Genomic DNA, 14,724 nt, shown 5'->3' on the forward strand with positions numbered 1-14,724 from the left:
TTAATAGTATTTTACATGTTTTTCATTTGTAAGACTTTATTTGTAAAATAAATTTTATTTATTAAAATACGAATACACTGACTTCTAAGTAAGTTTAATATATAAAATTTATATAAAATTATTTATTATTTAGAAACATATGTTTATTTTATGATCATAATATGAAATATATTTAAATTATAATTTCGTATAACAATAATTTTTGTATAATAATTCATAATTTAGAAGCGAAAATTATATATTGATGATAATTTTCATTTAATAAAATTTGATGATAATTTGAATTTTATATAATAAAATTATGAAAGTATTAATGTGACAATGTAGAATGCATGTAGTAATCGACAAATTTACTAATCAAAATTTTATATATACAGACCTCGTTTTAATCAATGCACATAAATATCATTAAAATTGTTAGTGATACAATTATTAGATAAATAACTCACTTTAAGTTGAGTTTACTCTCTAACTGATTTCTGGCATATGAATTTTCCGAAAGCATTTAAAGTTATTTTTTAAAATTAAGTAAAAAATCTTTCAGTGGTATTTATGTATATTAATTAAAGTGGCATATGCTGCGTATACATACTTAAAATATGCTAAGTAATTATATTCAATAAGATTTACATTATCTAGTCAAGAAAGTATGAGGAAGGTATATAGCAACATTGTTTAATATTATAAAGATGGAAATTGAAATATATTATAATAATATATCATTTTATGAATAATATAAACATCTGTAAAATTTAATAATGAATTAAAAAAGTTTAATAAAATGCCATTGTAGAAGATAAAGAAATATATTTCAATGATTTGCATTAAATAAATTGTTCTACTTGACCTTGTTTTGAAAAGATAAAAATACTTGCACTATTTATGCAATTTCTGCTGTTGGTTTGGTGTGAAATGATGTAAAATGTATTATATAATTGAATACAAAACTGAGACAAGTAATTTGTACAAATTAGCCTAATAATAAAAACAATAAAGATACAATAGTTCATGCCAGCTTGTGAAGTTCTGTACACATGACTTGTTCACGCATTGTGAATAGCACATACTGTGTTATTAGTACTTTAAGATATCAGATGAGGACGCATGACCTGACGATGAATGGTTTATTTAAAGTGTCAGCAAGGATATCTTTGTACGCCACAGACCATTGGTCCCGCAGTATAATTATAATATTGCTTTATTTATACTATGTGCAATAAACCTTTATGGGTGTATTATAAATATTAAATCTCTAAGTAATTATGTTTATGATTAAAATAACTATGTATAAGTATATATCATACTTCTTTCATAATATATCAGTATCTTCCTAAGGAATCTTGTTTATTAAATATGTACAAACATATATAACAAATTTTGTGAATAGTTATATGAGTAAATGTCTGTAATTTCAAACTTGTAATATCCTTAAATATACAACACATTTCCAATAGGTATAATTGTCTTTAATTAAACTAACTCTTCCTTCTATAATAATAATTTATTGTCTACATTAATATTTTCAAAGATTTTTTTACAAAAGGCTGTTCAATCCATTACTCCATATTGTAGAAATTTGCAGTAATAAATGTTATATACTAATTACAATACCAATATATAAGCACTAGTGTGAAAAATTAAAGAATCACTCAATTTTTAATGAAAAATTGTCGATATTTAAACTTGAAACTTCGTGAAAAAAAATTGTCCTATAATCCAACTGGGCTCATTTCAATGCATGAAGTTTCAATCTTCACAATCCTGAGTTCATCTTTTTCTCAGATGATTTTACATTACGTAGCGGGTAGTAAAGTGAAAATGGATTTTTTTTCTTAAAATTTTAGAAGTTCAAACGTCCCTACAAGTGCTCTCAGACGATTAATAATATTGTCAGTATTTCAAAGTTCTCAATAAATATTGACAATATTGTATTGACAATACATACTGATACTTTTAGTTGAGAACCCTGAAATGTTGACGGTATACATATATTGATAGTCTGAAGGTGCTCTACTGGCATTGAAAAAATATTTTTATGTGCGAAGTCATGGATTTGAAGATCGAAACCTCCCCTTTACAATAATCTCTTAAAACTCGATGTACCGTTTCTTGTCGCTGCTTTTTTGACAGCTAGGGGTCTTACCCCTTCCATTGACATTTCCAAACCTAGTGTAAACCTGTATATATCATTATATGATCATGCACGTGCACATATTAACTTAACCTCAATTATTTATGTCCAAATATATGAAACTTCATATATTTTTATGACAAAAGCATAACAAAGATTTTTATAGTAATTGTAGAAAGAAGAAAGGTAAATATGATTTTTAAATTCGTACTTTATTTTATCTTATTTATTATAACTTCTGCTTTTCGGCTGGGGATAGCTCCCAAATTACATCTTCAAATTCATATTTAAATTAATTAATGTAATTTATAACATCTATAATTGATTACAAAGAAATTAAATATTTGAAAAAGTTGATTATAATTTAAGTCCCAGTAAAGCAAGAAAATAAAATATTAAAATCGATGCAACTGATGAAATAAATTAAGAAGCCAAATTACGAATACTTTTTTTTTTAGGCAAAATGGCGAAGTCACATGTAACAAACAAAGCTCCTCGAAAAGAGGGATTTAAACGTTCTGGGCACAGCATGAATCCTGAACGACCTACAGAAGGATTAAAAGGTGTAGCGAAGGTCCGAACAAAAGCAACAATTAAAAGGTTACAAATGTACCGTAATCAAAAACCAAAGCGTGATCGTAAAGGACATATCATTAGTCCAGCTCCATTCCAAGGATGGAAGCCATCTGGTACTATGTCTCGTGTAGAACCTTCGCAGAGATGGTTTGGCAATTCAAGAGTTATTTCTCAAAATGCTTTACAAAAATTTCAATCTGAATTAGGGAAAGCAATGAAAGATCCTTACAATGTAATTATGAAGTCTACGCAATTGCCGATAACATTACTTCAACAGAAGGCTGCAAATGCAAGAGTGCATTTATTAGATACAGAAAGTTTTGAAAGCGTTTTTGGTCCAAAGAAAGTACGAAAAAGACCAAATTTATCACTATCATCATATGATGAACTACAAAAATTAGCAGAAGAAAAGCAAGAAACGTACAATTTAGAAAAGGATTCTAAGGATGTTGATCTTGTACGTCCAGATACAGGTATTAAAGAAGCTCAAAGAGACTGGGTTATGTCTGCAGGACAAAGCAAGAGAATTTGGAATGAATTGTACAAAGTTATAGATTCTTCTGATGTTATTTTACAAGTATTGGATGCCAGGGATCCTTTAGGAACTAGATCACCACCAATAGAAAAATATCTCAGAACAGAAAAACCTCATAAGCATTTAATGTTTATTTTAAACAAGGTAGATCTTGTTCCAACTTGGGTAACACAAAGATGGGTTGCAATATTAAGTGCAGAATATCCAACAGTAGCCTTTCATGCTTCTATGACGCATCCATTTGGTAAAGGTTCTTTGATTAATTTGTTACGTCAGTTTGCAAAGCTACATATTGATAAGAAACAAATCAGTGTAGGTTTTATAGGGTATCCTAATACAGGTAAAAGTTCAATTATAAATACCTTAAGATCAAAGAAAGTATGTAGTGTTGCACCAATAGCAGGAGAGACAAAAGTATGGCAATATATTACTTTAATGCGACGTATTTACTTGATAGATTGTCCAGGCGTAGTTTATCCATCAGCAGAAACTGACACAGAAAAAGTATTGAAAGGCGTAGTAAGAGTAGAACTTGTTCAAAATCCTGAAGATTACATTTCAGAAGTATTATTACGAGTAAAAGAAGACTATATACGTAAGACATATAAAATTATGGAATGGGATGATCACATTGATTTTCTGGAGAAGTTTGCACGTAGAAGTGGTAAATTATTAAAGAAAGGCGAACCAGATATCACTATCGTCTCACGAATGGTTTTGAACGATTGGCAACGTGGTAAATTACCGTTTTATGTTCCGCCGCCTGATTTTGAAGAACCATTGACAAAAACAACAAATGAAATTCCTGTTGAAAATAACAATTCTGAAAAAGAGAATGTTGATATGGATAAAACTGAGGATACATCAAATAAAGATCTACCAAAACTTGAGTTATCTGTAATACAAGATTTTCGAAAAATTAGGGTTGGTTTACCATATTCAGGTGATGATATCAAAAATGACCTATACATTGAACCCAATGCATCTAATGAAAACGATCTGACAGAAGAAACTGATTCAGTTGTATCTGATTTGAATAATGACAACATCAATGAAACTCAAAATGATGAAAATATACAATCTGGAGAAACATCAGTAGGAAATGAAGAAATTGTTGAATCCAATCAAAATTTAAAAAATGGAAATGAAACAGAATTAAATGAAGAAGATTCTGATGATGAAATTCATTTGCCATTAGAAAAAGATACTTTATTGCAAAGTGTGTATGATGAGGTAGAAAAGGAATATGATTCTAGTGATACTGAAATGTTAAATACAAATACATCAAGTAGTGGAGTATTTAAAGTTTCTTCAGCGTCTTCTAAGATGGAATCGCCAATAGAAAAAGAAAAAAAGTTAACAAGCAAACAACGACGAGCCATGGAAAGAGCTAGTAAAAGAAAGAAAGTTGGTAGTAATTTTTATGAAGTTACAAATGTAAAAAATAGAAATAGAAACAGAAAAATACCTAAAGTTAAACGTAAATAATTCATAACTAAGGAAATAAAACAATTAAAAAAATATAAACAGTTATTTATGTAATTGAAATTCAGAAACAAAAACTAATCTAAATAAGAATAGTAAATTTTAATGTGTATAGTAATTTTTAATATATAAATACCATTTATTATTATTCTCATTTATGTTATAAATAAATTGATTTACACTAACAATCAACTCATTGAATATGAAGTTATGTAAAAATTATTTTGTTACTATGTCAAATTTGTATGTATTTTAACAGATTCATAAAAGAAGTATTTGAAGTTTGTATATAAAATAATTTCCTGTTGATTGTTTATTCATACCTAATCGATAATTAATGATGATCAAGTGCACTTGATAAATTTTCAAATACGATTTTCTCTAAAACAAAGCCTCAGACAAAAAGAATTTTATTCTACATCTTCTTGTTTTTTCATAAGGAATCACCTTACGCCCGCTTGTACATGTTATTCGACCGCATCCTGTATATCTATAGATTTGTATAGTTATTCTAGCATTTGTGAAACTCATTCTTAACAAGTAGGTAGTATTTGTAAACAAAAAGTTTAATCTTTCATAATGATTGACATAGTGCACCTTATGACAAATTACGTATTACAGAAATCTAAGTAACTAATTAACTAAATTAATGTAATTTGTATTCATTTTCGAAATATATCATAGGTTTCGATTAATGAAAAAATTCGTTCGATTGTTATTGAGTAATTGTTTATGATAAGAAAATTTAGACAAATTCAGGTAATTTATTTCAAAATTTATACAGATTCAAATTTGAGCAGATTCAGATAATCTATTGCTCGTACATCAATATAGTAATATTTATAATTTAAACAGAAAGGGTTGCCATTTTCGTGAAACTGTTTTTGTTAAATGCCGCTTTTCGGCTTGCGGGTATATTATCTTACTATCGCATGGTCATGTGGTGTTTTGGAACCGCATTGGTCATTGGTCACCAACTTAGTGATGTATATTAGAAGAAGAAAATAAACCAGTTAACCAATTATACCAGAGAGAAAATTCTTGGTATATTACTCGATGAAAATAATATTGCATTTGCGTGACCAATCACCAATGTGAATTCCAAAATATCACGTTGCTCGCTTCCCGGAAATAACTTCACACCTTCCCTTATTGTTCGGTCACTATATTCCTATGTCCATGATACATACATATATACATATATTGTACATATATTGAACACATACTTTGTAGTTATTTAATGATGGTGTAAAATATAGAGGTCCGCTGTGTTTGACATTCGTTTCACATTGTAGCTATGTAAAATGTTCACATGTGAAGTTTTAAAATTTGTACAGATATTGTGAAATGTATATGTAACGAATTTTTATACTTTCTGTGTGATAATTTACTTACATATATATTTATATATATTTTTTATTAATCAAATAAGAATATCAAGAAATTATTGTAAAGGTGTTTTGGAGAAATAGGTGATTTGGAGAAATCCAACCTCAAAATGCAATGAGAGATAATGAGCAGACTATAAAATTATAAGAATTTAAAGCATTTTTTAAAGAAAGTAGATTCAAAAATATTTTCAAAATTTCGACACACATATTCCAAATGCGTAGTCGTAGTAATTCTGGTGTCCGCTTGGACTATTACCAACGGATTGTACATAAAATTATTATGAAACATCAGAATGTTGTCACAGGGCTTTTCCCTGCTAGTCCAGAAAATGACCATGCATGGGTTCGTGACAATGTATACTGTATTCTCGCTGTTTGGGGTCTTTCAATGGCATATAAAAAGATAGCTGATGCGGATGAAGATAGAGCTAAAACATATGAACTGGAACAGAGTTGCGTAAAATTAATGAGAGGTTTATTGATGGCAATGATGCAACAGAAAGAAAAAGTTGAACGATTTAAGTCCACTCAAAATCCATATGATGCTTTACATGCTAAATACAGTTCTGTTAACGAACAAACTGTTGTGGGTGATACAGAATGGGGTCATCTTCAAATAGATGCCATATCTCTTTATTTATTAATCCTGGCCCAAATGACTGCATCTGGTTTGCAAATTGTTTTCAACTTGGACGAGGTACATACATTATAACATATATTGTAACTAATATGCATTATATATGGAATAATTTTTGACATAGTAATTATAAATATATATAATTTAACTTCAGGTTGCATTCATTCAAAATTTAGTGTTCTATATTGAATCAGCTTATTGTACTCCTGATTATGGAATTTGGGAGAGAGGAGATAAAACAAATCATGGGTTACCAGAACTAAATGCTAGCAGTATTGGAATGGCAAAAGCTGCGATGGAAGCAATGAATGAATTGGACTTATTTGGTGCAAGAGGTGGACCTACCTCGGTAATTCATGTATTAGCAGATGAAGCACAAAAATGTCAAGCTGTTCTACAGTCTATGTTACCACGTGAATCCAATTCGAAAGAATTAGACAGTGGTTTATTATCTGTTATAAGTTTTCCAGCATTCGCTGTAGATGAACCTAATTTAATTCAATTAACAAGAGATGCTATTACTAAGAAGCTGCAGGGTCATTATGGATGTAAGAGATTTTTGAGAGATGGATATAAAACGCCAAAAGAAGATCCTAATAGGTGAAGTATATTAAAGAAAAATTAATTCTATGCATATTGTTAGCATTATCTAACCAATTTACTATGCTTCTAATAGGCTCTATTATGAACCATGGGAATTACGTATGTTTGAAAATATAGAATGCGAATGGCCTTTATTCTTTTGTTACTTAATCGTGGATTACTGTTTCCAAGGCAATAAAGAGGCAGTAGCAGATTATACAAAACAATTAGAACAAATTATGATCAAAGCAGAAGATGGAATAAAGTTAGTACCTGAATTGTATTCTGTAGAAACTGCAAATGTATCGGCAGAATATGCTGAACCAGGTAGCCAGAAGCGTGTTGCATTAGGCAGATGCCCATTTATGTGGGCTCAATCTCTTTACATATTAGGAAAATTATTACAAGAAGTAGGTATATAACTATAGAAAAATTAAATACAAAGAAGTTAAAACTATTTTCTTTTTTAATTTATATTTTCAATTAATAGGGTTTTCTTGCTGTGGGTGAATTGGATCCATTAAATAGACGTTTGTGTAGCGAGAAAAAGCCGGATGTTGTAGTACAAGTTGTTATTTTAGCAGAAGATGCTGAAATTAGAGAAAAAATAGCTCAACATGATATTCATGTACAAACAATTGCAGAGGTTGCTCCAATTGAAGTGCAACCCGCAAAAGTCCTCAGTCATTTGTATACATATTTAGGTATATACGAAGTATATTTATTAAATAATTTGTTGTGTATTTAAATCGCTTTTGTTAATCTAAGATAACTACTTTTAGGCCGAAATAAAAAATTAGGATTATCTGGACGTAAATCAAGAGATGTAGGAATTTTAAGCACCAGTAAATTATATTCTTTGAATGATAAAATATTTGCATTCACTCCACAGGTAAGGATGCTGATGCTCATCGAACTGTCTGCTTTCTATACTTTTATTTCTTTTCTTACGTTGCCTCTTGTTCTTGCATCAAACATTAGTTGACAGACATGACCCGCTTCTACATCGCATCGGACTATGAACTCATGATTGACATATTCAAAGGCGAAATTAATTTCTTGAAGTCTAGCTGGCAGAACATGTTAGGCCGGCCTCTTGTGGTCATGCCCCTCAAGAACATTCATCTAGGTATAGTAACTTAATATTTAAAAACTATAATTTTCATCTGTGTTACTTTTTATTATCTAATACATGGAAAGTTCTGATAATAAAATTTCAAAGCTTAAAAGTAACAGAGATAAAATATATAGCTTTTAAACAAAGCAGTTCCTTTTTGGAGTTTAATTTCTTATTGAAATTATGCAAGTACATTATCCAAAAAGCATCTAACATGTCTGCCTGCATGCGTGCATTTGTTTTTGTTATTAGTTTTGCTTTCGTGGTTATGGAAAGTTTTAATGCAATTTTATTAGCCATCGTTAATATTTTGCTAATTATTAATTTCTACTATATGATATTTAAATGTCATTGTCTTCATCATAAGCGAAATCAATTAATGTTATAAAATAGTTAAACAAAAAAGAAAGAGGAATTGAGGAAAGGCCGTTTTCTTTTCGATATAAAATCTAACATTCTAAGAAGATAACAGCTTATATGTGCGGTGGTGTGCGCGTTTGTTGCATGTCTTAGAACTTTGATGCGGAGGAGTACTACACGACAAATGATGCAGCCCTCCTTGCCAACACTTTTACAACCAACTTGGCCTTCCTCACCATCAACTGGAAGCAAATGCTCGGCAGACCAACTATAACACTTGTTGCTACTCATAATCATCTAGGTATGCCATAGGCAGCTTTAGATCATCATTCAGGACAAAAGTTTATTTAAGATGTGTGCTAAAAATAGAATAGATTTCTCTCAATAGTGATACTACAAGTAATATAGAAAATGTTGCTTTCTTTATTCTTAGATAACAATAAAAACAATCTTTTTATTTTATATAGCACAATTATTATTTCAGACCAAGGAAAGATACCATTGGCAATGATAACTACTATGAAGAAATTAAAAAGTGGTTATATCAATGGTACAAGAGTTTCATTAGGGAACTTAAATGAGTTTTTAAGTACCTCTTGCATTACAAATCTAAGCTTCTTAGGAAGTTCTGAAGATGGTAGGCCAGATAAATTGAATCCGCAGGTAAATAAATATTTTTGTTGCAAATTAATATACATAATTTCATATTTTATATATATTTATACATATTTGATAAGGTCCAACAATATTTAGAAGAACATCTGATGCGCGCATTCCCACATCGTACAGGTCTCCTGAATAGACCGATAACTAAAACTGGAAAAAATTTAAGACGCAGAATGTCAGTTAAAGGTGCTATAAAGAAAACAAGATCAATTGCTGTAGAACGTAAGTTACATTTATTTCGTACATTAATTACATACAAATTTCTTAAATTCTTAACATTTTGATTGTGTGCGATTTAAAGCGGATCTTTAAACGTTTGTATAATGTGATCTTATATACTATAGTTCCTACCATCCTACAAGAATGTAAGTGTACATACTAACATTTGATAAATAATTTCCAAATTATAATAAAAATCAATATTTTAACACGTCCATTCTGTTTATGAATATAAATTATAATTAATATAAAAAATTTAACATGTCTATTTTGTTTTTAAACACATATAATTTTAAATGAATTTAATAACCAAATAGTTGAATGAGTTGAAAATAGTTTTTGAGAAAAGTGAAAAAATGTAAGTATATAATTTGTAGCTGAAATTCTTGGGGTGGCAGGAGAAGATAGAAGACCTTCTGCTGTTCTAAATACAAATCCATTTATTGAAGTGACAGATACGACGTTAACTCCCAATTCTACGCAGTCGGCTCCCATGGATCGAACACCGTCCCCTACAGATGAATTATTATCTTGGACGAATTCTCCAAAGTTACATAGACACAGAGGTATAGGTGAAACTCAGTATGCAGATACAGAAGTAGAGGAATTGTTAACCATGCTTCGAGAAACTGAAAGTTTAGAAGAACAAGGAGATATTTTACAATATCTTGTAAGTACAAGCAAGAAAACATTTCTATATAATGGATTTAAATTTAATTTCATTTAGTACTATAAAATTCGTTATTCAAAATTTTATTGATAGATTACTTACTGGTAAACATTAAAAATTTTGAATTTTTGGTATAAAGTGTAACAGAAAAATAATATGATAATGAAAAATAGGGAAAATAATGTCTTTTTCTATATAATACATGATTAATCTTCTAGCAACAGAGCAATTTTATTAACAAATAGATAGTTAGTTTCAAAAACAAATATTATTATGCATATGCGATTACTCATCATTGAGGAATTAAAGTTGTTTCTAACATTTTTGAAAAATATTTTCTATTGATTTAATAAAAATTCCCAATTTAAATATTTAGGTTGATTCTCAAGGTCTGTATTTCAATACTGGTATGGTAGAAGAAGGTCATCCAGTTTTGATAAAAGATTTACTGAAAGATCTCTACGAAAAGGCTTGTCAACAAAAAATGTGGGGAATTGTACGCCACACAGCTGGCATGTTAGGAAAACGAGTAGAAGATTTAGCCAAAGCAGTCACTGATTTATTAGTTCGTCAGAAACAAGTTACGGTTGGAATGCCACCAACTAACGAGCACACTATTGTCGCACCATTGCCAGAAAATGAATTACGAGCTTTAATTCATCAAGCTTATGGAGATGATGAATCTACTGCTATGCTAACGCAAGAATTACTTGTTTATTTAGCAATGTTCATTAGAACGGAACCACAATTGTTTCTTGAGATGCTCAGACTTAGAGTAGGTTTAATTATTCAAGTAATGGCTACTGAATTATCAAGAACTCTAATATGTACAGGAGAAGAAGCATCCGAGCATTTGCTTAACTTATCGCCATTCGAAATGAAAAATCTTTTACACCATATTATAAGCGGGAAGGAATTTGCCATTAGCAGTGGTATGTTTAACATGTTAATGAAATAAGACATGAATTTTATTTTCATGTAAAAATAATTTTTTCTGATTTTAGTTGGTCGGGGAAATTTTTCTGTTATCAGTTGCAAATCTAGTAAAGTTAGCAAGGTAATAGTCATTAAAGTATATTGATACACATGATTATTGGTTTTTAATACTTTTATTGTAATCCTAATACCTTACTTTAGAAATCACAAATTGGAGGCTTCTTAAGTTCTGATCAAACTGATGGCAACGAAGTAGAGCCAGACCGACAAGGTCAATGGTTACGACGACGAAGGTTGGACGGTGCATTAAACAGAGTGCCGCGAGATTTTTATCCTCGAGTATGGCAAGTGCTCGAACGAGTAAGTATACACGTGTGCAAAGTATTTCAGGTCTTAACGGACAAGCTTTGGAAACACAGAAGCGATAAAAATTAAAAAAAAAAACAGCATAAATATATGTTCATTATTGTTTTGTTCAAAACATAATGTTCAAAACATAAAAATGTAAAAACCAACATTTGTAGACTTTCAATGTAAAGGAAATATTTTTATTTAAAGTAAATTTTATTGAATTATAAAACACAATTAATTTAACAAATTCTTAATATCGATCAATCTATTATTATGTATGTACTTTTAATATATCTCTGGTTTTAACATGCAGAAATAATATTTCATTAAAGTAATTCCAAAAACTGTGTTACGTTAGAACTAAACCTATGTAATGCTTCTTAACTTATAATGATAATATTATTATTTCTTGAAAACAATACATATACAATTTTTTCTTTACTTTAAGCAATTTTACATGATCCTGAAGTTCGTCCATTAAAACTTGTGATTTTCCTGTATTTAAAATTTATCATTTGCTAACATTTCAACTGTTACAGTGCCAAGGTTTGGCAATCGAAGGCAGAATTCTACCTCAAAATCTTACACAGGAAATGACATCAGGGGAATTAAAATTTGCACTAGCAGTAGAAACTGTATTAAATACTATACCACAACCAGAATATCGTCAGTTAGTAGTCGAAGCTTTAATGGTATTAACTTTAGTAACTGAATATAATGTGGCAACATCTTTGGGAGGACTTATTGCTGTTGAACAATTAGTTCATAAGGCTAATGCCATTTTTTTAGATGATCAGGTATAGTATTAATATATAATACAATATAATATACATATATATTATATATACTGAATTCATTTAAAATAATTAGATGAAAATTGATGGTGATGCTACTCTGTGCTGTGCTAAACCAAAAGAGCAACGTGAAACAACCGCAATGGGAAATCTTCTTTGTGGTGGAGCAGCGTATGTTTGTCAACATTTTTATGATAGTGCTCCAAGTGGTAGTTTTGGAACAATGACATACATTACAAGAGCCATAGCCTCGCTATTAAATTGTTTACCAAAGGATGGTGATTTGGAGTGTTCAATATCGTAGTTATTTATTTCTTAGAAATAAACAATTTTTAGTTAATTATGTCTAGAAGTCATCTTATAATTTACGTTTGTTGTTTAATATTCGCTTGTGAAATATAAGAAATTTAACCCGTTATTCAGTTTTTTACATTGAGATTACCATATAAAAATGAAAATTAAACTCCAGTGTGAATTAACTACCTCATATTTTTTATTTATAATGTACAACAATATAATATACTTATTAATTCGATTTTGAAGAAGTGAAAGGATTCCAGGGTAGCTTCCATACTGAAGGTCTGTAAAAATAATATGCCATTATATCCTCTTGCAAACACAAAAATAAAAAAAACGTAATTTATTATAAACATACTTCTTTACAGCTATCTGACTTTCTTCTTCCTTAAGTTGGGCAATTAACTCAGACCTGTATTGAAGTTTTAAAGGTTTCACTTCGTTTTTTTCTTCATTTTGTTTTATGAATTTCTGACAAGCTTCCTTATATGTTAAACCATACCATTCAATTTCACCTCGTGTATACTGGGAATATATATTAATATAATAATTATATTAATTATACAATAATTAAAGTAATTAATTTCAAAGTTAAAAAATATTAAAATTATATTAAAGGAACTTACAGCTGTTAAATATTCTTTATATTTATTATAAATTTCTTCTTTTTTAACAGGATCATCTGGATATAATGTTTTATCAAGCAATGACAAAAGTATCTGACGTTTTATTTTTAGTGCAAGCTCAGACTTTAAATCACAGGCAGGAGTCTATAAATAATTAGAAGCATTAAATGATATGATAATATTTACGATATTTGAAAGTATTTTATAACTTATTTATGTACCTTTAACAAATAGTGATCAAAACCATAATGTTCATTTATTAAATCAATAGTCCTATTGGTAACAACAACACTTATGTATTTATCTAGAACTTCACTATAAACTACGGACTTTTTAAGAGTAGGAAACCAAAAGCGAGGGTATCTGCGAGCATATTTGTGCTTCTTTGTAAAACCTTGTATGATAGCTTCACCACCCCATAGTCCTTCATGAAATTCCTTAGGATATAATAAGGGTAATGGTACATTTTGAACTGGATATCTAAAAGTAAATTTCATTTAATAATATTGAAGATATTAAACATTATTACCAAGAAAAACATGGTTACTAATAATTGAACTAATATTTCAATATTAAATTTTTAAGTATCAAATAAGAATATTTGAAAATATGTTACTAAATATTTACACTTCTCCTGTTTCTTCGTTTTTTACATATCTGCCCTTTTGCTCTATATAGTGAACAGCAGATGGTGTTTGCATTTTCCATTCTTTCCAAAACTTTTTATATTCTTCTGGTAATGCTGCACCAATTCCTTTTGTCCATCGTGTAGGTCTTGGTATGTAATATAATTTCTAAAAATTTACATATATGATCATTAGTATTATAATATCAAATCTTTTTCCATACGAGAACAATAAATACAGATGTATATGTAAAATTATAAAGGTACAACAAAATTTATTTGAGGTTATGTTTTATAAATGTATTATTTTTTAATGCAGTATAATACATTACCTTGCCCAGATATTTCATTGACATATTTTATATTTTCGAAAATTTGTAATAGAATAACAGAATAATTCTCTTAATGTGTTTAAATTATTAGACTACAGCATAGATAATAAATAATATTGAGTTAAACAAGATACAAAATAGATCTTAAGCCGCAGTCATACAAACATGTCTGAACCACGATCGCATAAACAGTTTTCGACACTCACTAGGGAAAACCGTCTGGAAACTGAATCGTGTTTAGTAATGAAAAATCAATATGGAACGTTAATAAAGCCCGCGTTTTTGCGAAACAAACAGAGATGAGTAGAGTGTCTCTATCTTTGTTTAAGACATTCATGACATGTCACGTATGCACAAAACGAGAACATTTTTACTTTCTATGTTGATTTTCACA

General features: G+C 29.3%; 3 protein-coding genes across 6 annotated transcripts; 2 read left to right on the forward strand and 1 right to left on the reverse strand.

Annotated features, from left to right (window-relative positions):
- The first annotated feature begins 1,998 nt into the window (after positions 1-1,998).
- LOC117235753 (nucleolar GTP-binding protein 2) lies at positions 1,999-5,008 on the forward strand. Its single transcript, XM_033498073.1, has 2 exons — positions 1,999-2,317; positions 2,590-5,008. The coding sequence occupies exon 2, from the start codon at positions 2,595-2,597 to the stop codon at positions 4,728-4,730; it is 2,136 nt and encodes a 711-aa protein (XP_033353964.1). The 5' UTR covers positions 1,999-2,317; positions 2,590-2,594; the 3' UTR covers positions 4,731-5,008.
- A 941-nt stretch (positions 5,009-5,949) lies between these two features.
- On the forward strand, positions 5,950-12,868 carry LOC117235750 (probable phosphorylase b kinase regulatory subunit alpha). 3 transcript variants are annotated; one of them, XM_033498069.1, is made up of 14 exons: positions 5,950-6,815; positions 6,910-7,355; positions 7,432-7,747; positions 7,828-8,041; positions 8,120-8,229; positions 8,968-9,115; positions 9,299-9,477; positions 9,552-9,702; positions 10,077-10,369; positions 10,746-11,301; positions 11,374-11,426; positions 11,507-11,665; positions 12,196-12,453; positions 12,527-12,754. In XM_033498069.1, exons 1-14 carry the CDS (start codon positions 6,333-6,335, stop codon positions 12,752-12,754), a joined length of 3,594 nt encoding a protein of 1,197 aa, XP_033353960.1. In that variant the 5' UTR covers positions 5,950-6,332. The 3 variants fall into 3 exon arrangements, with proteins under 3 accessions (XP_033353960.1, XP_033353959.1, XP_033353961.1); XM_033498068.1 differs by lacking the exon at positions 8,968-9,115 and adding an exon at positions 8,319-8,466 and having other exon boundaries at positions 6,333-6,815; positions 12,527-12,868; XM_033498070.1 differs by lacking the exon at positions 8,968-9,115 and adding an exon at positions 8,319-8,466 and having other exon boundaries at positions 6,333-6,815; positions 10,149-10,369.
- Positions 12,869-12,914: 46 nt separating this feature from the next.
- LOC117235758 (39S ribosomal protein L28, mitochondrial) lies at positions 12,915-14,673 on the reverse strand. Of its 2 annotated transcripts, none has more exons than XM_033498081.1 (6): positions 14,537-14,673; positions 14,001-14,167; positions 13,595-13,853; positions 13,374-13,517; positions 13,106-13,272; positions 12,915-13,031 (listed from the first exon to the last, which is right to left on the reverse strand). In XM_033498081.1, the coding sequence occupies exons 2-6, from the start codon at positions 14,072-14,074 to the stop codon at positions 12,977-12,979; spliced, it is 699 nt and encodes a 232-aa protein (XP_033353972.1). In that variant the 5' UTR covers positions 14,075-14,167; positions 14,537-14,673; the 3' UTR covers positions 12,915-12,976. The 2 variants fall into 2 exon arrangements, with proteins under 2 accessions (XP_033353972.1, XP_033353971.1); XM_033498080.1 differs by having other exon boundaries at positions 14,331-14,649.
- Positions 14,674-14,724: the final 51 nt, after the last annotated feature.

Source organism: Bombus vosnesenskii, unplaced genomic scaffold, assembly GCF_011952255.1.
Source record: "Bombus vosnesenskii isolate JDL3184/JDL3185 unplaced genomic scaffold, Bvos_JDL3184-5_v1.1 scf7180000013319, whole genome shotgun sequence".
Lineage (NCBI taxonomy): Eukaryota > Metazoa > Arthropoda > Insecta > Hymenoptera > Apidae > Bombus > Bombus vosnesenskii.